Here is a 23,354-nt window from a genome sequence, read left to right as displayed (position 1 = left end):
AGATAAGTGCTGACTGAAGGATGTACCATCAGCAATGAATGAAGACATTTCAAACACGAACCGCAAAATGAGAAAATCTTAGCTGGGAGAAGTTCAGTATTAGTGCAGATTAATTTCTCTTCGAAGGCGCGAAGGCTTCTTTTTAAAAGTGTTGATCAAGTGCGCTTTTATCTCCTCCCTGGAAGCTAATGTGTTTGTGTTGGTATTTCAGTTTTCTTGTTCGAGTTTCATTTGTTGCTGATAGTACTGTCAGCGTCAAATGAAACATGAAAAAGAGAATTGAAATGCAAACTGCAAAACTGGAAGGTATTACTCAAGGAGGCAAAATAGTAGGGTGGTTGGTTTTCGCATCAAATCCATAAAGACTGCTCTTTGGAACTGTTAATCAGCCACGCCTGTATTTATCTCCAGCTGCTAATATTTTTAATTGTCTGTGCTTGTGTTTCAGTTATTTTGTTCACATTTCATTTGACACTTTTGGTACAGAGGGTTTACTGAAGGCATTACTCTTTTCTTTTTTCTGTGCGTGACGATGTACAGGTTGCTGATTAAGCATGCTGTTGTCACTAGCTATTTGCCAAGTTTGTGTATATTTATCTAGCTGTTATTTGACTCACCTGCAGTTGTCTATTTATAAGTGATGATTTTTTCTTCTGTATGGTTTATTCAACACTGTTTTAAAAGCCAGCTTGAATGTGCTGCCTACAAAGGCAAAGGAAAAGCAGACAGAAAGGCTGAATGTGCTGTTGGGCTGTTAGCTGAAACTGTTTCTGGCTTGTACTTACATAATAAATTATACATTGTCATCTGTAATTTGTTCACATACCCAGAAGACCCTCTGGTAGTATCAAGGGGGGGACATGAGTACATATCTGAAAAGAGCAGTTGAAAGTGATTAATGACAATAGAACCTAGTTGACACATTTTAAGAAAAATGAGGAGAAAAACACATATTATGAGGGAAAATGTATAATCCTAAGGCACATTTAAAAAATTTTGAAAAATTTCACTGTCGAATAAGGTACTGTCGAATTCATGATTCCCCTTCTAAAAATGTTGATTAGCACTTGTTGGCACAACGTCTGAACAGCTCTTTTTCTAGTGCTCGCACTGTCCACTTTTGCGTTGTCCTTGGCATGGAAGAAACTTCCCAACACATCTGGTCAGTCGAAGTGATGCGAAAATAACTTCCTTATTATTATTGGATGCTAAGCTCCCTTGCACTAATGCAGTGAGGGAAAGCTGCCACAGTGGCTGACAGTTGCTGTTCTTGCTCTTCGTGCTGCAAATCCTCAGATTTCATCTGCTCATGTTGTTGTTTTTGTATGCTTCGCCCCTTTGCACATGGGTACTGCAGAGAAGCCACAGTGGCGGGTGACTGCCGCTGCATTTCAGCAAATGTCATGTGCATGTCATGTGCATGCAGGTTTGGTCCACTCGTATGTTTGAACATGTCCAGTTGGTCACTGATCACATTATACGACCAGAAGTTATCGAAATTTTTTTACTTTGTAGCCTGGAAATCGTGTTATCCAGGAACATATAAACTGGAAGAAAAATAGTGTAAAGGCCGGTTCACATGCAAGCGACTGAGCGATTGAGCGGCGCGTCGCAGCGAAAATTTCCAACTTGTTGAAGCCTCGCCGCTCGTCGCAGCGACGACTCAAAACAGGTTTTTCCGCCGCGGCGACAGGATTCGCTAGCATTTTCGCTGGCATGTGAAACAGGCTTAATTCTAGGTTGTATTCTTATTGTCCACGACTTTGAGCATATGAAGTGGGAGCATATCTTCAAGGTTCCACTACAGTCAAGAAACAAATGTGTAACATAACAGGGGAGCAAATATCAAATATAATTCATCCTGGAATGGAGCAAATGGCATCAAAATAATCCTGTCACAATTGAATTTCAGAGGGTTTATAAAATGTGATAATGCAAACAAAAAGCAGGCCCACATTTGAGAGGTTTCAGTATTAGTGTGCCTGCTGAAAAGTTTGTAAAGCTGATGAGCACAGTAACATAAAGCTTGGCTGCTGTGCCTTGTGTGTTTCAGTGCACGTGTTTTGTCCCTTTGACCCAGGTGTCCTTTGCAGAGCTGGCCATGCCTGTGGACTACATTTTCAGCTGCATTCCAGCACGCAGTAAGCAACATTTATGGTCTAACCATTCTTGGTATTTTTGGTATTTCCTCTTCTTTGCCCAGGTGGCCCAGTATTGTTTTTCTGGGCTGGCAGAAATGAGATTTATATTCTCATCGAGCACATATATCTCTGCGTATCTGCAGGAAAAATAAAAAGCCATGTCCTTGTAGTTAATTTTCGAACCTGTAGGGCTCGAATACTGCTTTACCCACAGAGAGCTTGGCACAGTGTACCACTATGTTAAAATAAAAGTGACTTCTGATGTAAAATAAATAGGGGTGTGCGAATATTCGAAATTTTCGAATATAATTCGAATATTATATTTTTAGTATTCGTATTCGATTCGAAATCCAAGTATTCGTGTTGTTTCGAATATTCGGCACGACGCGAATATTCGTATCTAGCCGAATATTCTATTGCGAGCACCGGCGTTCATTTCGGTCCGCAAGTCCTATCGACAGAGACATAACAACATTGCGGCGCCCAGAGCCATAGCAATGCGTAACGTAGGGCCATGCAGTAGCTGATTGCGCTGGTGAGCTTTTTTGTGGCTATACCTGCGAAGCTGGTATAGTCAGAGCTGTGCACGAAATACCTCGCTATATGTGCCAGTTCAGTGCCAATTGAAAGAGCATTTTCTGTGGCTGGACAAGTCGTTTCAGCTAGAAGGGAACTACTTCTTCCTGACCATGTGGAGCAGCCGGTTTTCCTTCACGACAACCTTTTATGTTCATCCTAGCAACGCGCTTTTTTGCTTATGGCAAGCTAGCCTTGATCAATGCTGTGTACTAGTCATCTTCTCTGATATTTCCACTCTTCTAAGAAGAATGTTCGTATCTTTGATACTTTTTGTGCAGCCACGCACATCTTTTGTGCTCATTTCATCACTGATAGTTGAACTGTGATGTTCTTGGGTGCTCAAATAAATGTTTTGTAGTGGTTAAATGCGTCTGTCCTTGATTATTCGATATTCGATTCGATATTCGGAACCAAGTATTCGTATTCGATTCGTATTCGAAAAATTTGATATTCGCACACCCCTAAAAATAAACGGCATTGAAAGGTAGTTTGCTGCTCGTATTTTGTGTGGTAGAATCCAAATCTTCCATGTAATATAATGCCTAAGTAGTGGAAGGGCAAGCACAGCTGATGTTTTATGTTTTTAGTTTCCCTTTGCTGCACAAGGTTATGATGGCTGTGGTACATTAATGCGAGTCGTTGAAAGGGCACTGGGTACAGCTCCATTCAATTATTGTTATTAGTAAAAATTGATACGCTGGCTTTTTCTTGGCACGTTAACGTTTGTCTTGCAGTAAAAGGCGCATCTTTCGCCGAGAAAAATTGGGTTTAAGAATCTTCCCGTCAATCGATTCAAACTCATGACGTCCTTACCGAAAAGGATAGGTTGCTGCCATTTTGGAACCCACTGCATTGGCTCAGTGGTTAAGGTATTCGTCTACTAAACCTGAGTTCCCTGGTTTGAACCCGACCAGAGCGGCCGCTTTTCGATGAAGGTGGAATGCAAAAGGTGCCCATGTGCTGTGCGATGTCAGTGCAGGTTAATGATCTCCAGGTGGTCGAAATAATTGTGGAGACCTCCACTGCGGCACCCCTTTCTTCCTTTCTTCTTTCACTCTTTCCTTTATCCCTTCCCTTACAGCGCAGTTCAGGTGTTCACCAAGATATGTGAGACAGATACAGTGCCATTTTCTTTCTTGAAAACCAATTTTCAATTTTCATTTTGAAGCGAATTGCAGTGTAGCATAGCCTCTGGGATCTGTGCCCAAAAATTGGTGTGGAGGCACTTGTGCAATCGTTCGAAGGTGGGGACGCCTGTATTTCATCTTTGGTCTTTTCTACCTTATAGTAACCCTGTTTTGGATGATAGTGGTCTCATTCTGATTTGAATGCGGTACACCATTGACACATGCCTGCTTCTTTTTTTCCTGAGTGTTCCTTTTGGGTTAGTTTTATACAACCACTAAGCTGGAGCATAAATCGGAGTTTTTAATGTGCAGAGCTGTCCCAGCTGTTGATCCATGACTGGCCAGAGCTTGCTCAATCACTGCTGTCCATACCTTCTGTTCACCTGGCTGTTGTCAACTTGGAATTCAAGGGCCACGTGCTCTCCCATGAGGCAAGTCCACTTTTCGTGGGAAGTGTTAAGAATCTTAGCCGATATCTTGACTCTCATCAAGGCAAATAAGAGACATCATCCTGTTCTGGTTTTTGTTGCACTAATTGGATTTCCTGCCACTATGGATGCTATCAGTGCTTTGGTTCTGGTAATCCTGGAGTTTTAGGTGTATGATATTTTTTTGCGATTCTGTGTGCAGTTGAGTTTTTGGTTTGATGGGGGAGAAATGCAAGATGTCATATACTGAGGTTTGAGCACATGTTAAAGAACTCCAGGGGGTCAAAATTATTTCATAGTCTCTACTGCAGTGTTTTTCATAACTTGGGTCTAGTGTTAGTTTATGGAAATCAATTAAGTAGGATCATTATGCCAAAAGAAAGGAAGAAATGCAAATTTAACACTATAAAGCATTTCTTAGAGTAAACAAAAAGCAGCAAATACTTTCGCTATTGCGCAATGAAACATCCAGGATGGTGTCTGCAATTGGAGATAGATTTTGTATTTCATTTTCTGTTGCTGCATTCTTCTGAGTACAGTTCAGCTAGCATGTTCAGTTCCGTGCCCTGAAGTCTGCTTTGGGTCCCAAGTGTGATGTTGCATTATTCCTCTGAGTGTTTACTTGGCTGGTTGCGATAGTAGCAGTAACGTTATTCTCATTGTGAGAATACAAGCCACCCGCAACCACATGAAGTCAGGCAAGAGCAACAGTCGGGCAACCCTGACTTGTTCGCACATTCCTTCAACAGTCGAGCAACCCGCACCACACAGGCGGCGTGCGAACAGTGATACCACACACGAAACCGAACACCAGACAAGCTTCACCCGCTCGAGATGATGCCGCCAACTATCGCTTAAGCCTTTCATTATGAGCCTTTGTTTTTAGCCATATCATGTCTCTTGAGCATCCCAGTAAATGCAGTAAATGTATTCGTGTATCACATGACGCTTGTTGCCACCCACAGACTGAAAGGCGTGTATGCGCAAAGTGCACCCACTCGTCGACTTGGGGCTTAAAAATTCCGGGGCCACATTTTTAACTGATGCGGTGTTATAATACGTGTTACTGCGGCGCAGAGATGGTTAGATATCGGTGCCGAACACATTGCCTTTGGCGTACAAAAAGGCATGTGGTGTACCTGCCTATGCTGCAGCTATGCTGCTATGCTGCAGAGGGAGTGACAGCGGAGTGACAGCTACAGCTATGCTGCAGAGGGAGTGACAGCGGAGTGACAGCTACAGCTATGCTACAGAGGGAGTGACAGCGGAGTGACAGCTACAGCTATGCTGCTGAGGGAGTGATAAGAGCGAGATACATGGCTACCTTGCTGGGCACCTTCAAAAAAGTTCGGAGCAGGATGGAAAGGAAAAATCAGAAAAGGCACTCAAATAGCAGCCACTGTGGAAAACACTGAGAAAAAAAAAGAAATGGTGAAAAAAAAAGAAAACTGGACCAGTGCCATTTTCAGGTAGGATAATGTGAGCTTGTTTCATGCTCTTGGCCTTCAGCTCACTTTATGTGCAGTGCAAAAATGCCCTGTTTGCAATTGTCCTCCCTCTGAAAGGCTTTGTAAATTGATTTCATGTAACATGTATATGGACACCCCTGGCATGCTCACATATCATTTTAGGGGCACCTCTGTTATGAACTTCTGATAAGACAAACAAATTTTTTGATCCCTTCTAGTTCTCCTATTGGGAGTCTACCGTATTTTGTTATTATTTTCCTGTCGGTGCAATATACAAATATGTGGTGCCGAGCTGACATTTGCGAGGAAATGGGCCATGTGCAGATTTCCTTCTCTATACTTATAGCAAGCTGGTATGAGCTGGAATTATTCCAGGAAATTTGGATGTCTAGAATACCCAGGAAAGTGTGTCTCATAAACTCATGGCTGGTCTATGAGAGTTGTCTTAAGAGCATTGTATAGCTCTAAATTGGAGCTGAGGAGATAAAGCGATGCACAGTAGAGTGGTTGTCCTGTGTTCACAGTGAAATCATGCACTCTTTTCTGCTTTCAGTTGTCAGGCTTCATGGTGCCCTCCTCTGAGGTGCCACACTTGCTGAACGTGAACTTTGACTCCTGCTGCTTTCCTGAACACGATGGACAGTATGACACAAAGACGCGCATCACGGTGAGCCTTTATGTTTAAACCAGCTGTGCATGTCCTGCATTTCTGTGGTGCTAGCGCAGTGGTCATGTATTCTACATGCAGACGCTGCAAATTGCAAAGTGCTGTTGCAGCTGCTAATTACAATTTATAACTTGACTTGTTGACAGTCGTATTACCTAACGCATAGATAATAGCATTAAAACTTAACAATAATTAAGCATTATTCACTGTAGAAGCTACTATATCGCTGAGCAAGGCTACAGGCAGTAAGGTACCAAGAATGTAAAACTGCCAGCTGAAGATGCTTTTGAGTCATTACTATGTACAGGGCATCAATCTTCTATTCTTTGTAATTTGGTTAAATATATTCACAACAGGTGGCAGGAATATTTATCATTGTTTAAGGTTTCTTGCATGAGAATCCTGTGGGCTAATTGAATTCCTTTTACGTACTTAGTAGTACGGTAAAACCTCAATACCTCATTAATTTGGACTTCGAGGGACTGGAAAAAAACGTCAGAATTATCCTAAGGTTGAATTATGTACCCAAATGTTCCCAACACATTCACATTGTCCTAAATTTATTTAATGGAAAGCTAGGCTATGATTGTCTGCTTTTGACATGAAAATTGCGCAGCAATGACAATTTTGGAAGTTCCATCAGATGATTTATTTCGTGCTTACTATCAGTAATGCCAAAGCAGAATTACTGCAAACCTGTAAGGGCCTCTGTGGCCTCTTTCACAGTGCGACGAGGTAGTTTTGGGGGTGTCTCCTCTTGAGTGGCATCATCGCATGTGGGGAGGCTTCACTATGCAAGCCGCAAACCGCACCTGATGAGCGCACAGTTTTGACGCACTAGAGAAATGGAGGAATCACGCAGACGAAAGCGAGAGAAACATGCAATGGCACTGGAACAATGAGCCACTTTTCAGAATGCAGAAGAAAGGCCAGAGATGTGACAGATGGCATCCGAAATGGCACGCAACTGGTCTTGGCTGGCTGACTGATGCGGGGGAACAAAAAAAAGCACCATTGCCACAGGTTGGCCTCGGAGCTCAGAAAAAAAACTGCGCCGCTGGGTTATTTCCTCGCCTAGCACAACCTAGAACATCAGAGGTTCGTCAGCAACAATACACAGCGCAGTTCAGGCTTGAGCAGGGACACTTGGGCAGTTGCTTGCTGTGTGAGTCATACCTTCACACGGCCCCACTTTGGGAGCCGGTCAGAATTAGCCAGTGCAAGCCGAGCGGCATCCTGGCTAACAGGCATCCCGCGATATAGAATTACATGTGTATTGTCAGGGGCCTTGCTGATGCTCCAAATTATCTGCTTTACCGAATTAATGGGGTCAAATTAATAAGGTTTTATTGTACCAGCAAATCTAGCAGCATCTCAGCAGCTGTTATGGAAGCTAATTTTGAATATTCTGCTTGATGTTGAGGACAGTGTGCTGTGTGGATTAGATCACTGCAGTTTCTGACAACATACATTCGACAGCAATGCCAACTTAGTCAGCAGTTCTATTCCCAACAGCGGATGTTTCCATGTGGCAGCAGCATGAAATTGCATATGTATGTAGCACCTCTTCGCCTGGCAAATCAACAACACCCTATAACCAGCAGCCACTGTTCTATGCTCTACATGGGCTTGTTGGGAAGGGACCTGCAAGTTAATGGCTGTAAGAAAAATTTGTAGAGTGGGTCATGGAGACAGGCACCTTTGTGGTATCAAATCAGCTAAACCGTCTTTGTTGCAGAGGTAGGCTAGCTGTACTGTTTTTATTTTCAGGCAGTAGTTTTAATTTTTAATTTTGGTCAAGCACTTGATGTTCCCTCATGTTTTGTCAAAGTCTTCCAAAGCTAAGGGACAAAATCAAAGTTTTGAGCAACAACTAACATTCATAAACATGGCGCTTTCTTTCAACCGGGCTTTTCAGGTCATGATGGGAGGCCGCTGGTTCAAACAAACTTTCGGAGAGGTTGACAGCGCTGATCCGGATGCCATTTTGGAAGCTGCCAAGGAGGCTGCTCGGAAGTACCTCCAAATTGAGGAGCCGCCCGTTAGGCACCATGTCAATATACTCAAGGTACGTACAGAGTACTCTGTTATTGCAAGGGAGTACTGCATAATAAGCATGGAGCTCACTCACAAAGGCATGAGCTTTTGTGCAAATGGCACAGGTAGCGTAATTGTGCAGTGGCGCATGCTTTTAGGCCTGGCTTTTTTATATAGCTTCCGAAAGAGTGAATGAAGGTCAACTACAATGAAAATTTTTGCCCCGTAAAAACTTTTTTCTAGTTCTGTTTTAAGAGCAGCTCCTCAAAGCAAGACATGGAATTTGTAATAGGAGTGAGTGCCGAACCTTAAAACTGAACCTCGAAATGCGTGTGGCATGTGCATTTGTCTGCAGCGTGAGTGTTCGTGCCCCCAACGGCTACAGAGTATTTTGGCACGGTAATCGCACCTGAAATTTTTAAAAATTTTACCACAGTACCAAACCTGGGACTGTCAAGCTGCATCTTAGCTTCCAGTGTTTCGTTCTATGTTGCCCGCAATGTGTTCACTGCCAATCACTTGGCTTGAGATTATCAGTTTTCTGTACCTACGTCATGTTCAATAATCTGCCTAGCTGTGCGATGCCACCAAGTGAATGTGTCATCTGCTACAGAGCTTTTAAATTATTGTAACAACAGTAGTAGTTTCCTAACAAGCATGGAACTGTTGTCACAATTACTTTCATGATGTACCAAGCAAATTACCTAAGAGGTATCCTAGCCAAAGTGAACTTTTGTTGCGGTTGACTTTATCTGTTCAATATTAGCAATTGTTTGGTTTTCATGGACATAATGAATATAAGACTCAGTTTTGGTTTTTGACCCATTACAAATAATACTGCACTCTTGTATTTTGCAATTATCAGTTTTTGGTATTACTCAATACTTACATCACCATGAATGGCTTCATGGCTTAGTTTTTTTCCATCGGTGCTTTAATTTACTCTGTTCACTTTCTTCTGCTAACAGTAATCACGTTGTCCCTTTGAACCACACAGAATTGTGCGTTTTCTTCTTGTGTCTGTGTCTATTGCCTACTTTGGTGTGATTGTATAACATCTGCAGCTAGTTGTTGTTATGCTAAAGGAACTGTACTATGCACCAGCGAGCTTCAAACCTGTATCTGTTAGACTAGAAGCCAGAGCCTTAGACAACTTGGCTGTGAAATGGATGTACTATTACTATTCTTTCCAGTATTCATAATCGTCCAGCATTTTGAGATGAATGCAAATACACTCATAATAAGCTTCATAATAGCAGACTTAGTGAATGCATATAGCGTCACGTTCCAGTGCAATGCACCCAGAATTAGCTTTTCCGTATTTGTTGTGCACTGCATGGTTGCCACATTGCCGCAGTTGCCAAGGGCTGTTTTCAAAAGTGTTGCAGGCAGCAGGAAGGCACCTTGAAAGCTGTGAACTTTTTAATATTTAGAGAAACGTAGACAGTGCAGTTGAGACGGTGCTCAAAAAAATTTTTGAGCACCGGGAACGCAAACATGTCGCAGGCAGACAACCCTTGTCACACGGGCGTCCTATCCGCAGTTACATCACTAAACACAGTTATCGCGAACCGAGCTCGGCGGTCTGGGCTTACGTCGTTAACCGAGAAGGTAGAGTGCCAAAAGTACACGAGCTGGCCCGCCTCAAGAACGTACTTTCTTCGCACTAAATCACGTTCCAAGAGCAACGCATCAAAATAGGCAGTGTGTATGGTGCTGCGCGACGGCACTTTTATGCAGCCTTCAATCTCATCCGATGGTGCAGCAACAGAGTACAACAGCAACGTCCCGCGGCGCTCAAGCTACGCATTTTACCGCCGTTATGCTGAAAAATGCCCGGTCCCTGCCGCATCGTTGATGTACTCAGGTGACACGTTCGCAACGCTCAGAGGACTGGATTCCCCGCGCTTACCGCAATGGTGCCGCCCGCGAGCGCGACGGACGACGGCACTTTGTACTCCCTAGTCATCACTAAGCCTAACTTGTTTCGTATCGAAGCCACAATGGACGGCGCCTTTGAATTGACCAACGCTATAATGAATGTTCTACTTATGGCGCTGCCTTACTGACAACCTAATTGTTTCATATTAAAAGAAATATATATGATCGATTTCAGCGTCTCCTTAGCAGTGGAGTTGGCGTGCAAGCAGATCAGGTCACCCGCGCTGCAATGGCGGCAGCTGCTACGCGGCTGCGAAAGTAAAACTATAGTAGGATACAACTTAAAAAAATAGCAGTTGCTAACACTGGGCCGCGGTCCGTGGCATCTTGTATTACTCTGCTGGCCAGTCGCAACTGTAAATGAAATCAGCTTTTTAATGTTTGACTGTATCAAACAATCCATGTATCAAAGTTCTAGAGATCATAATTGTTTTCTTGCGATAAAACTTTTTGTTTACTTAACAAAAAATGTTTAAGCAGTGGACTACTTTTTTGTTGTGGAGGAATTCTGTGCGCAGAGGCTGAAAGTGGGTGGAGCTTCACTGCAGACTTAAGTTGTATCTGACTATAGCTTGTATCGCAGTTATTACTCCTACCAGCAACTCTGTACAGGCCAGCAATCTTCAAAGAGGATTCATTTTTGGCGTTCCTGTGTCCCAGAGCTTATTAATAATGCGAACAAGAAAGTTTAGCCGGATTAGTTCGTTGCACCGCAATCCAGAATGGTGGCGAGCCTTGCGACAACGGCGAACCGTGATTCGAGATAACCGCAGTTAAGTTTGGTATCCACGATTACGCATAACCGCATTTAGCCTGCCCGTGTGACCGCAGCTCAACCAACAGGTGGCTGCCGCTGTAATGCTGACAGAGCAAGATGGTCATCTGCACATGCCGTCTGTCAGACAGATGGCAAGTACGATCATTGTCGACTAGACTCGACATAGTTGACAAATTGCAGCGGCAAGATTGGGGCGCGATCATTACGCAGGGAATAAAAAAAAATGAATTTTGCCAACAAAATTTGGGGGTGCGAACATAACGCGAGTGCGATCATTATGCGAATAAGTACAGTAACAGATTTCTGTGGTCTCACGAGAGTAAAGGCTTCCATTTGTGCCTTCCTTCATGGGAACATCTAAGGTATCACCCTTTTTCAGGTCAAGGGATATATTTTTGAGATGTTTTCAGTCAAAAGTTCTGCCGTTTTCAGCTTAATATTTCCTTGGTCCCGTATGGTACACTTTAATGAGGTTTCACTGTACCAGCATGGGCTACTGGCCATGTTGCTGAGTTAGGTTTGCAACTTTATTTTTCTTTTTGTGCTAGCTCTGTGCCATGCAAATTTCACATCCTTAGATGTACCAAAACTGTTTTCATAGAAGAAAATAGAGAAAGCTTCATTATTTTCCCTTTCATTATTGCAGGAATGCATTCCACAGTACCTGGTTGGCCATCTCGAGCGTGTGTCAAATATGTGTGAGACTATCACCAGCAGTAAACTGCCCCTAACCCTGCTTGGTGCATCATATCGAGGCCCGGGAGCCAACGAGTGCATCTACCATGCAAAGCAAGCTGTTCAGGGATACTTAGAAACACTACAGGCATAGGTGACTAGTATTGTAGTGCTTTCTTGTGTACTCACTGAAACAGGTTGAGCTGCCTTTTCATCGTTGGTTGGGAGGCAGCTGGAGCAACAACTGCTGCGCCATGAATGGGTACTGGCACAAATGCTTTTGCTGTAGAAAGTGCTGAACAATTTGTGCTCAGGTTTCTGACTTAGGTGGTGTTTGATACTGGAATTTGACCAGTATGAAGCTTGATGACTGTGTCCTTGCCTGCTTCGGCTGAAACAAGTCGTCAACAAGAAATGTGCCATATGGCTTAGAAGGGAGCTGCAACACCATCAAGAGGGTGAAACACCTGCTGAAAGACAAGATGAAAAGAAGTAGCAGACATTCTGCTTTCTGAGCAACATGTGTCGCTTTCCACACAGAGCTGAAAAGTTTTTTGCATTTTTTGCTCAATGCAGCCACAGATGGCAGCTTGTTGTATTTATGGGGGAAAAAACATGTAATGAGCATTAGTGAAATTAGTGTTACACAAAACTTGCAAGCAAACGTGACCTCTGCATAAATTTTGAGTGATAATGATCATGGAGTTCAGATAGGACCAGCATTTATGCCCATTTTCATTAGCATTGCAGCAGTCAGTGTAAGATGGGAACTGCAATGGATTGTTCATTGAGATTGTTCAGATTGTTCATTGAGTCACTCTAACACAGGTGGAACTCTTGTGCTAGGTTCACCCGGAACATAATTCACCCGGAACATAGTTCACCCGGAACTAGTCCCAAGTAGGGCCTGGTACTGTTTTGTGCTGCAATGCTAAGAACAGTGCTATGTAGTGCTAAGGATAGCAGCAACTATGGAAGAGCATAAGAGTACAGAAGCTGGCCATTTGTACCGTGAAGGCAAACTGCCAACGTTTTGCGGGTCAGCTGGGACAATATGCATTCTGAACATGGTAGTTTGAAAGTTTGGACATGTATACGGAAGGAACAAGGCAGGCCAAAAATTTGTTACTGATTGATCAGCTTATTGTGATAACAGCAGCCATATTTACTGGTGATAAGAGCTTTTTGTTTTGTTGTCCCTGCCAAAGAAGGCGCTGCTGTAGAGGTTTGTGTGTCCCTTGACTAAAGGAACTCCTTTTACTTGAAGTCCTTCCTTTCAGATTACGAAGTGCTCCTTTTTTCTGTCCTACCCTGGTATTTGTCACATGGGTTAACCTTTTGCAGTCATTAAGTTTCACACAGCTTGTGATCGTCATGTTCAGCAAATGTTTTACTAGTTTCAGACATCGCAAAAAGTCCACCACTGTATACAAACACTCTTTGAGACATTTATTTCTGGCTCACCCCTGCATCAGTTGGTCCTCCAGTGTTAATTTGATTTGGCTTTGGCAAACTCAAAGTTTTCTGAGTGTCGGGTGTTTACTGCATGGCTTTTAGTGAAACTTCATCTCTGCTTTGTCATTAGCAGCGTCCTGATGACCTGAGTTGGCATTCATTGATTCTTATTGAGTCATATGTGAGTAATGACTGCAAAGGGTTAAACGTACGTGTAAACTGTCACTGAACACCTTTGAAGTGGAAGTCTAGGTGGCATCGGAAGTTCATAAACCAAGCAGTCATGCCATATTATACGTAAGGACGTGCACATGTTTGTTCGTGGATAGCTAAGCTTTCACATCCATGTTGTTTGACGTCTCTTGAGTGGCTATACATGGAGCCATAGTTCTTGTCCAGGTTTTTTTTAATACATGTTATGCTTGAGTTTAGTGTTGGTGCCTGTGGATAGAGAAATTGTCACTGATATCTGGTAGAAACCAATTTCTGCTCATCTTTATTCTTTTTTTTGTGCTGTTTTAACATTTCCACATGCTCTGGGGTCGTAAAATGCCATGTAGTGTATGCATCTGTGTGGCCATATTGTAACGCGTAGAGGCCCCGATATTTGAGCATTGTGTGCAGGCACCTCGTGGCTGAAAAGAAGCATGTTTCATTGTTGCATGAAAAGCTGAATACTGGCAAATTTCACCACTGTTTGTAGTATATGAAATATTATGCTCAAAAAGAAAAAAAAAAGTGTGCACAAAATGCTCAGCGCACTGCAACTCGTAGAGTGGGGAAGGGGCAGAGCTACTACTAGAAGCAATAAGATATACAATGACAGCTGGCCGTGGTGTTACTTTTTGCATCACTTGTTGGGGGCACTATCCATACAATGTCGTGTTGCACTGATCTGACTGGCTTTTATCTACCTTCCAGGTATGCCAATGAATGTGTAGAGTAGTGTAACATGACAGTACCTCTTCCAGATATGGATGAAAGACAATGTTTAAAAAATTTTTGTTACCGTTCGTGTTCTATTGCAGTGAAACTATACCCATGGCATTTCGTATCACTGGGTGTCTCTAAACTTGTTTAAAGAAACTTAATTGCCCATGTAGGAGAACTTTAGTCTTCACCTCCAATGAGAAGACTCTAAACTGGGTGTGTGAATATTCTAAGTTTCAAATACGAATTGAATAGTATGTTTGATATTCGCTTCATATTTGTATTCGAGAAATTGATAATCGAGAATAAAAAATTTTCGAATATTCGCTAGCGATTTTCATAACCACGCCGATTTTCATAAATTCGGCCATGGCAAAGTTCCAGGAAAAAAATGGCTGAGGCTTAGCTTAGGTTAAGCCTAGTCAGATGCGAAGCATATTGTCGCCGAGTTGCATATCGAGCACGCCGCTTGGCTAGACGTTCTTCACGCTCTTCATCAGTCTCTGTAGCACGCCGCAACTTTTGCTTCTCATTCCAACGAGCAGCCCTGTCTCCAGGAGGCATCTCTATCCCGTGTACGCCTAGCAGAGGCAGGCGCACCCCCTTGTATACCGCCGCTCCAGCATCACGTGTTCACTACAGCGCACCTAGCGGCAGAAGCAGGAAACACATTGGTCGCGACGCCTCGCGCGACGGCGCGAGCTGGGGCCCCGTTTCTCCTATGTCGTTACGTCACGCATCACGTGGTGCTCCTTGGTCGCGACGGCGCGAGCTGGGCCCCCGTTTCTCATCTGCTGTGACGTCACGCACCACGTGGTCATCCTTGGTCACGACGCCTCGCGCGACGGCGCGAGTTGGGCCCCCGTTTTTCATCTGCTGTGACGTCACGCATCACGTGGTATGACATGGAGGTCACGAAAGGTCAATGGTAACGACACCGCCGCGCTCGAGGAGCTGGGTTGGGCTATTTTAGTATGCTTCGCATAAAAATAAAGTTTGAAGTATCAGAAAAACAATACAAATTCGTCCTCTTCTCTTCCTTCTCTGGTGTGGACCAATTGCATTCGGCTGCTGCTAGGCTTGGCCTCGAGTGAAATTCCACAAGTGGGCTTTTTCACATATGACATGTGATAACAAAATGGCCAACAGCCCATTTCGAACAATCACAGTGAGAGAATGCACTGTTTTTTCTTTGATCCTTCCATAATGTGTTCCATACTTAATTCCTAAACCCATGGCATTCGTTCTGTCGTCTTCATACTCTCCGAACGTCACCTCCGCCATCTTGTTTTGGTCACCTATGATATGCGGGGAAGCCCACCCGCGGAACTTTGCATGAGGCTCTCGAAGGAGCGAGTCGAGGTGTCACAACAGGGCAAGCGATCGCGTAAAAACTCGCCTATTCCATGGTGCATTGTGACCCGCGAAGCGGGCATAACGGCAGACATGACAATGATCAGAGGACCCCTGTCGCCAAGCAAAAAAAAAAATAGCCTGGCCACGTAGTAGTTTCTAAGCTTCGCCGCTAGCCCACGGCAACGGCAGCTGTCGGGCCATGCATTCGTTCATCGTCTGAACCCAGATCCGTACCGGTTTCAGACGCCGACTGGCGTCTGATTATTTTTTCTATTGAGAAACAGTCTCACTGTTCCGACACCGCTGTGCTTTCTCCTCTCTTACATTCGCACAGCTCTTCCAGCACGCCGAAACTGCGTGCTTGACATAGAATTTTCGGTGTTTGTGCGATGGAGCTTCCTCATAAGGCTTCATCGCATTCTTGCTATTATTTTTTCTTTTTGGGGGCACGGAGCAATTTATAAATAAGGTAGTTCAAGCATTTGTTCTGGTCCCTTGGACTCCGAATTAATGAGGCTTTACTAGCCATCATGTTATTTTTAGCTGCCAGTCGTGTGTCATCTTGTGGATTTCATTTTAGATGATCACATTACAAGTTGGATACTGTTATGCTGTCTGATCAAGTAGTATACATTCCTATGCATGTTATGTTTTTTTTTAAATATATATGTTGCTAATTCAGTCTGGTTTTGTTTATTTCAGTTGCAAAAAAACATGCACCATTCTGAAAAATATAACATAAGTGCCAAAGCATTTGCCTGTATGTCACTTTCTGAAAAATTTTTTTCGCAGTGAATTGATATTTGATTCAATATTCGGAGCCATTTTTTTTTTCGTATTTATATTCGATTTGTATTAGAAAATTTTAATATTGACACACTCTAACTAAACACATGTTTTGAGTTTGAAACCGGCATAATGAAAGGCGTTGAAACTCTATTGACGTATTAGGGGTCCATGTTGTCTTAGCTTTTGAATTATAAATTTCGTCTGGACTGTTCTTATTAATCTTTTTCCAGAAGGCAAAGCCTGCATTTGTTGTTCTAAAAAGCAGCTTCGTCTAGTTATTCACATATAGGGGTGCACTGCTGTCATTGGAAATGTGTTTATACAAGCCTGCCTGTTATTTCGTTGTTCCTAATAAGAAAGAAGCAAGAGGGGGGCATTAGGTTTGACGTTGTTGCTTTGCTAGAAGTGGCAGATTTCTTTTTCTTTAGTTCTTTATGTTGACGGAAAGTCTACCATGAGGCACAATTTGTAATAGAATGTGTATTTACGAGTTGTTCCCATAAAGACAGTGGAACTAATTTTAGCAGAAATGGCTTCTGTGTAGGGATGCACGTCATGAAAACAGTGTAATCTCTCTCGGATGCTGTCTTACATGCATTGAAGCTGTGCCAATAAAGGGACTTTGAAATGATTTCGATGGGCATACTTTAGTGCAACAGATCGGTAGAGGTGGTCTTTGTCGGTATTTGAGTCAAATTTGAAAGCTCTGCATGCACCCTTTAGGTTAGGAATAATTTTAAAAAATTGCTGCTCACAGTAGCTCGCAACCGATTAGGGCGACACACCCCACCACCAGGTCCAGTTTTAATGCCGAACAGCCCGGCATTTTGCAACGAGAGCTGTATGTGTGGCAGGTGACCTGAAATTAATTTTGAGGAAATGAGAGGCCCCGTAACTGTCTCACTTTGGTCCTCATCTGTGCCAGGAAGAAAGGGAGGAAGGTGGGAGTGAAAGAGAAAAGGATAAAAGTACTGTAGTGTTAGGGCCCAGGAATAACAGTTTTAGAGCAGGGTGACCCTGTCAGTTCTGGTGCGCTTGTGCAGAACAGTAATGCCCCTTGAGTAAACTTTCAGAGCCTGCGCACTGGAGTCTCCCTATTTGTTTGCGGGTGAGAGTAAGGGCAGGCGTACTCATTCCGATGGTTGGTGACCGCCCCTCACGCAGTAGGTGCCTTACTCCGAGAGCAACCTTCGTTGTCATTGGGTCAGACGCGCGGTGGTAAGGCATGCCAAAACGCTTTGAGACACCTCTCAGAGACTGCGTGCGCGTTCATACGTCGCCCAAGTGCGGGTGCATATGCTGGTGGCACCACTAAACAGAGGACGGATAAACAACCTGTGACGCATTTCCTGGGGTCAGTTTTCGCCCAGTGTCTGCTCATTACGAAATTTCTTTCTCTATGACGCGTCTGTAAATGGGTGCGGCTGGTCTGGACGCGCCAAATGCTTTGAAACAGCTTTCAGAATGTCTGTGCGTGTCTGTAGAAGGATTATAGATGGGAGTGCGTGGATATTCTAAATTTTTGAATGGCCAAAAAAAATGCCCTTCTGTTCGATTCACTGAGCAAATTAAATAATGCAAGTTCAAAATTATTCGAAACGAATGGAAACCGTTGTCAAGTTTCTGAAAAGTTGGTGCGAAGTTTGTTATTTTTTGGCGATTGTTTCAAAAATGGCTCACCCTCTCCAATGCCACACAGCATGCGAACCCGATCGGTCTGCGCCAGAAGGAGGGTTCAGCTACACAATGCGCTCCGTTGCTATGGCGGCGTTAATAATGCTCATACATATGGCCTTCAATATTGGCCGACGCAGCAGGGTTCATTTAGCAAAACCTGCCTTCATGTCTGTTATAGGAGGCCATGGCTCAAAGTTTTGTACATCTCATCAACTGAGATTGAACGCTAGTTTGTTCGCTGTCGTCATCAACAGGAAAAGGTAATTTTTCTATGCTCACGACATGACAGCCAGAGTGCTCGAATGCCGCATCCATATACGCCTTTCGCATTTTAACACGAATCCGTGCGCAGTGGTCTTGCCAGTAGCTTCTTGTTTAGTACTGCATGCTTAGCATAAAATTGTATTCAAACTGTGTGATATCACTTTCTTTTGTCCTTTTAAGTGGCAAGAAATGAAGTAAATGTTGAAACAAGGATTGTTTGTGATATTCTCCTGTTGTGGAAATTTCCAAAGAAGCTCATGCCGCAAAGCTGAATAAAGTGCCTTTTTTTAGCGTGTACTCTGTTCATGTTTGCTGAAACACGCAACTTGTATACTCCTAATACTTCATTCTCTGTACTACTGAAATGCGCCATTTTTCAAGCATGCTTGCCTTGAATTTTGCCAAGCACGAGCGTTAATTTGTGTGTACTTCCCTGCTTTCTCTGTCCTTTGCAATCAGAACTGAAGCTAAATGAGCAAATATTGGTCACCATGGGTTTTGGCCGGGTGGAAGCTGTCTGAGAATAAACACTGCTAGGGCGTATAAACCGGAGCATGAAGCTTCATCTCACACTCACAAAAAGCTGCCACTTTGCTGAGCAGAGCTCGGTAGATGTCTCCTCGTTTGCATTAGAGCACGCTTGGAGTGAGCCAGATTTATATGTTCTGCAAATAAAGGTACATCCGGCCCCGGCTACAGGCGTATGTGTTATTGGTTTCCTGCCTGCCTCGTCTAGCTTGGTGGAAAATATGGCGGTAATTACTTCCCACTTCGAGGAACCAAGCTGCAGCCTAAAAATTATTCCACAAGAAATTGTGCAAGTTCAGAAAAAAAAAGCCTTTCTTTCCTGCTTTTTTTTTAGGAAAACACAAAACAAAACAAGAACACATAGTTCCATTACGTACACTTAAGTGGTAACTCAGAAATAAGCAAAAAATCATATTTTTGCACTAAAAAAAAGATGCTGCAAAGCTTTTTCAGGAAAAGATGGTGACATATTGCACAGATTACAACCTACGCAAAGCATTACATCAATCTGACTGGTCACTTCTTGGTAGGGGAATGATTGCTTGCGCTGAGGTCTAAGGGGGTGTGTACAAGTTTTTGCTGAGGTGGAGAGCACGTGTACAAGTTTTTGCATGCGTTCTCCGTTCTCCCTGCGAGCCTGTGTCCAGTTTCTTTTGCATTATGCAGATGGTGTGATTTAGAGTAGAGGACATGTGACTGAGGTCAGTAGTTCACTGCTACAGAGAGCTTGCCAGCATGTGGATGGTTCCAGATGCTTAGCAGACTCCTGAACAGCTCATTTAACCAACTTTTGCAGTGCCTATAGTGAGATGATACTGCGAAAAATTTTTGTTGTGTTTGAGGAAAGGAAATGGCGCAGTACTGTCTCCCTTTTCGGTATACACTTCCTCTGTCTAAGTTTTGGGGGTTTAAAAACGTTTTTTATTTCAAGGTTTTTTAGGCACACCTCTAGACATAACCTCTTCATGGGCGTAAAAGGAATGAACACTTATTTATTCATGTATAAATCTTCCGAAAAAATTCGGCATCAGTTACGCTTTGCTGCGGTTAGGCTTAGCTGCGTAGCGCTCCTAAGTGACCGAAAGCGAACCACACGCTGTTGAGATAACACTATCTTTTCCTTCTTTCGCTTCCTTTATCCTTCCCCTCGTGGCGCGGTTGAGTGTCCACTGAGAAGTGAGCTGTTACTGCGCCTTTCCTCAAAACCATTTCCCCACGCCGTCGAGCACTGGGCTTCTAAGCCCGAGGCCGCGGGCTCAAATACCGGCCATGGTGGCCGCGTTTCAGTGGAGGCGGAATGCAAGACGCCCATGTGCTGTGCAATGTCAATGCACATTGAAAATTAGTTTTGAGCAAATGTAAGAGTAACTCTCTCCCTTCTCGGTCCCTCCATTTACTCGCCCTACTTCTTCGTTTTGTTCTCCCTATTGCCGGCTCGTACATTCGTTATCTCATCTTTCTCTCCTGGCCGCTGTTATCGGAGACATTGGACGGGCTTCATCCACGCGTCGGCTCGAAGTGGGCTCACTATAGCAGCTCACGCCGTAAAGAAACTCTTTCGTAAGCCATAGAGAACTAGAAAAAGCGTGCAAGAGAAACAAAAGCCACGGAGAGACAACGACGGCACCTCTACAGCGCTGCCCTCTCGCTAGCTGTTTCTGGCAGCATAGTTTCGTTTTCATGCTTTCGATGGCATCAGCTTGCCTTACTGCATCTATGGAACTTATGGAGGAAGGTAGAACCCCATCAACAGCCGCGACAAAATTTACGCCGCCTGTGAGCGCTTGATTCATCGGCGAACACAACGGAGCTGGTCGCGAGCTTTGACGAGCGTTACAGGGTCCCGCTATGGATAAGCATGCTGTAGCCGTTCCGCACGCACACGCCAAGCGTGCGTGCAGTGTAATGGTCGCCGTCGTTGGTACTTGCACAGTCAAGCCAGGCCAAGCCGAGTCATTATTTTAAATGTCTTCTGGCGCTCGATCGTTTCACTGGTAGGAGCGGGGTGGCATCCACGATGTGTGTGTGCACGAACGCTGCCACATTTTCGATGTAAAAGCCGAGTTTGTATTGCACAGGAATCTATGGAAGCTGTAGTGGGACCGGGCATCAAGAACGTAACAGCAAGGAAAACGCAGCACCTGGGAAGAGAGAGAGAGAACTTTATTTACACAGGAATTCGGGGCACGCCCCAGGGTCCCCGCACGACCCCACTGCACTCAAGTATTTATGTTCCGAAGGTCCATAACACTGGCAGCACGGCCGGTGGCGATGGTTTGCACGGCCGGGTCCTCCGAGCGCAGCAGGGTCTCCCAGTCCTCCCAGGTCTTGACGTTCTCTAGGTCCCGCGGGGGAGGGTCCGCCGGGCAGAGGGAAATGATGTGGAGAGAAGAGGCGAAGGGTTCTGGGCATAGAGTGCATGCTGGAGTGGGGAAGGAGGGATGATAGTGGGCTAGGTTTAGAGCTGTGCACGGGCTCGGGCCGGCCCGAAAGCCCGTACCCGGCCCGGCCCGCGGGCCGGGCTCGGGCCTTGCGGAAGTCTATTCACCCGGGCCTTCCCTCACCTACACTCTATCACATTACCTGGGAGTGCGAAAGAAACATAGCATTCCACAATTATCAAACACCGAGTGAGGAGCAATGGGAGAGCTGTCTCTCCAGCAGCGAGCTCGAGGTCCAGAGGGCCTTGGTACAGCACGCTGTTGAAGCGGCACGACTCAGTGGAGCCCTGGACTGAGGGCCCACCCTTGCTCGAAGACTCAAGTCGCCAGCGCCCAAGCAGGACGACCAAGAAGTCTTCATCTCCGCGAATCTCTTGAAAGAGCAATAAAAGTTTTCTCTCTCTCTCTCTCTCTCTCACCCGGGCCGGGCTCGGGCCACGATATTTTTGTCTCGAACGGGCCGGCCGGGCTTCGCGATCGCGATTGCTCCTGCGTGGCTCCAGCCGCCCTACTGTTGCAAGGTTCGAAACTAATCTGCAGGAGCGCCGCACTTGCCTCAAGCCGTCATCAATGGACGATTTGTTGTTTTTACATAATAACTTGGAGTGATAACTCTCTACATGCGCCGTGTTTGCATATACTCACCAATTTTCATCTAGACCATGAGAGCCGAGCGTTTTAAAAACATTGAAATAAACTAATTTTCCTTAAATTATCTCTTTCTGTTTCATCGTCACTTCAATTTCAGTTTTTCAAGTCGGGCCGGGCCCGGGCCGGGCCTTAACTCGGGCCGGGCCCGGACGGGCTTAGGTTTCTTCAGTGTCGGGCCGGGCCGGGCCTCCGTCAGTAGTGTAGGGCTCGGGCCGGGCGCGGGCTGAAATCTGCGGCCCGCGTGCACAGCTCTAGCTAGGTTAAGGGGTGAAGGGAGAGTGTGTGTCTAGTCTGCGCCAGAGTGTAGCTTATTTCTGCTGTATTGGACTTATATCCTAACGCATAGCTTTAAAATGCCCCCTGCTCTCCGTGCTGCTGCGTGCTTTTTTGTTCCACACACATGGAAATGCTCTTTGAGAACATTGTTTCAGTGAGAACACGTGCTTTGCAGGTAAACGGGCAAGCCTTGGATTTGCGGCTGTAAGCAGCGTTCGCGAAGTAAAAATGCACGTAAAGCGTTTATGAATACGATCTTTCAAAAGTATCACTTACAAGGGATTCCCTTGAGGCAGTGTAATGCTAGCCAGAATTCAAATCTCTCGCATTTTAACTACCTGTTCAAAAATTGACAGTTTAATGAGCAATGGAGCACATCTGCTCCAAAACGACAATGCCGCTGCCCCAAAGTGATTTTTTTTATTTTATTTGTTCTTCACAACATGACGAACACATTGTGAAAGGGGCCAAGAAGAAAAGCCGTTCCTCTACGGCTTGAAAAAAATCTTGGTCCCCCTGGCATTGACGGCAACGAACAACACAATCCAAAAAGAAATGTACAGAACAACATGTACAGAAATACACAGAAACAAACAAAATTACAACTTACCATTTTTATGAGTGATATGGCGACAAGCTCATGTCACGGTCGGGGAATAAAGTGCTCTAAGGAAGCTATATTGCTGCTCCAAAATAAATTTTGGGTCATCCAAAAATTGCTTCAAATTACCGCTTGGTGACAGCACCACTGTAAAATCCATGTGCTATATCGTACCATGACATGCGGCACGATACCATACCATACCATACCATACCATACCATACCATACCATACCATACCATACCATATCCAAAACGGTACCGGGAATTTGCTTTTTGAAGAAATGAAAGGTCGGTAACTTTGTAACGTAGGTAGACTCATCAACCGCGCGGTTAGGGAAGGGAGGAAGGTAAGAATAAAAGATGAAAGAGGAGCCATAGCAGACGGCTGCGGGATAATGAGGCGAGGTGTCCACATCTCGGTGGGCGCATAACTGCCCTCTTGGAACAGTGGACACCTCAACCGGGCTTTAATAAGTGGCGGTAATGACAGGTGTGCGCTGCATGCGTTGGCATTGACAACGTTGTGCCAGAAACGCGGCGCA

General features: G+C 44.6%; 1 protein-coding gene across 3 annotated transcripts in view; it reads left to right on the top strand.

The window, feature by feature from the left end:
• Positions 1 to 18,608, top strand: part of Ppox (protoporphyrinogen oxidase) — a 28,402-nt gene extending 9,794 nt beyond the window's left edge. For all 3 annotated transcript variants that reach the window (XM_089549263.1, XM_089549265.1, XM_089549262.1), the window contains 5 exons: positions 2,081 to 2,141; positions 4,160 to 4,278; positions 6,298 to 6,411; positions 8,330 to 8,479; positions 11,814 to 18,608. In XM_089549263.1, the coding sequence (XP_089405389.1) occupies positions 2,081 to 2,141; positions 4,160 to 4,278; positions 6,298 to 6,411; positions 8,330 to 8,479; positions 11,814 to 11,996 (627 nt within the window). In that variant the 3' untranslated portion in view covers positions 11,997 to 18,608. The remainder of the gene's footprint in view (positions 1 to 2,080; positions 2,142 to 4,159; positions 4,279 to 6,297; positions 6,412 to 8,329; positions 8,480 to 11,813) is intronic.
• Positions 18,609 to 23,354: the final 4,746 nt, after the last annotated feature.

This window comes from Amblyomma mixtum, chromosome 6, assembly GCF_055824585.1.
Source record: "Amblyomma mixtum isolate Tamu chromosome 6, ASM5582458v1, whole genome shotgun sequence".
Classification (NCBI taxonomy): Eukaryota; Metazoa; Arthropoda; class Arachnida; order Ixodida; family Ixodidae; genus Amblyomma; species Amblyomma mixtum.
The sequence above is the reverse complement of the archived record's forward strand: the minus strand, read 5'-3'. Positions and strand labels throughout refer to the sequence as shown.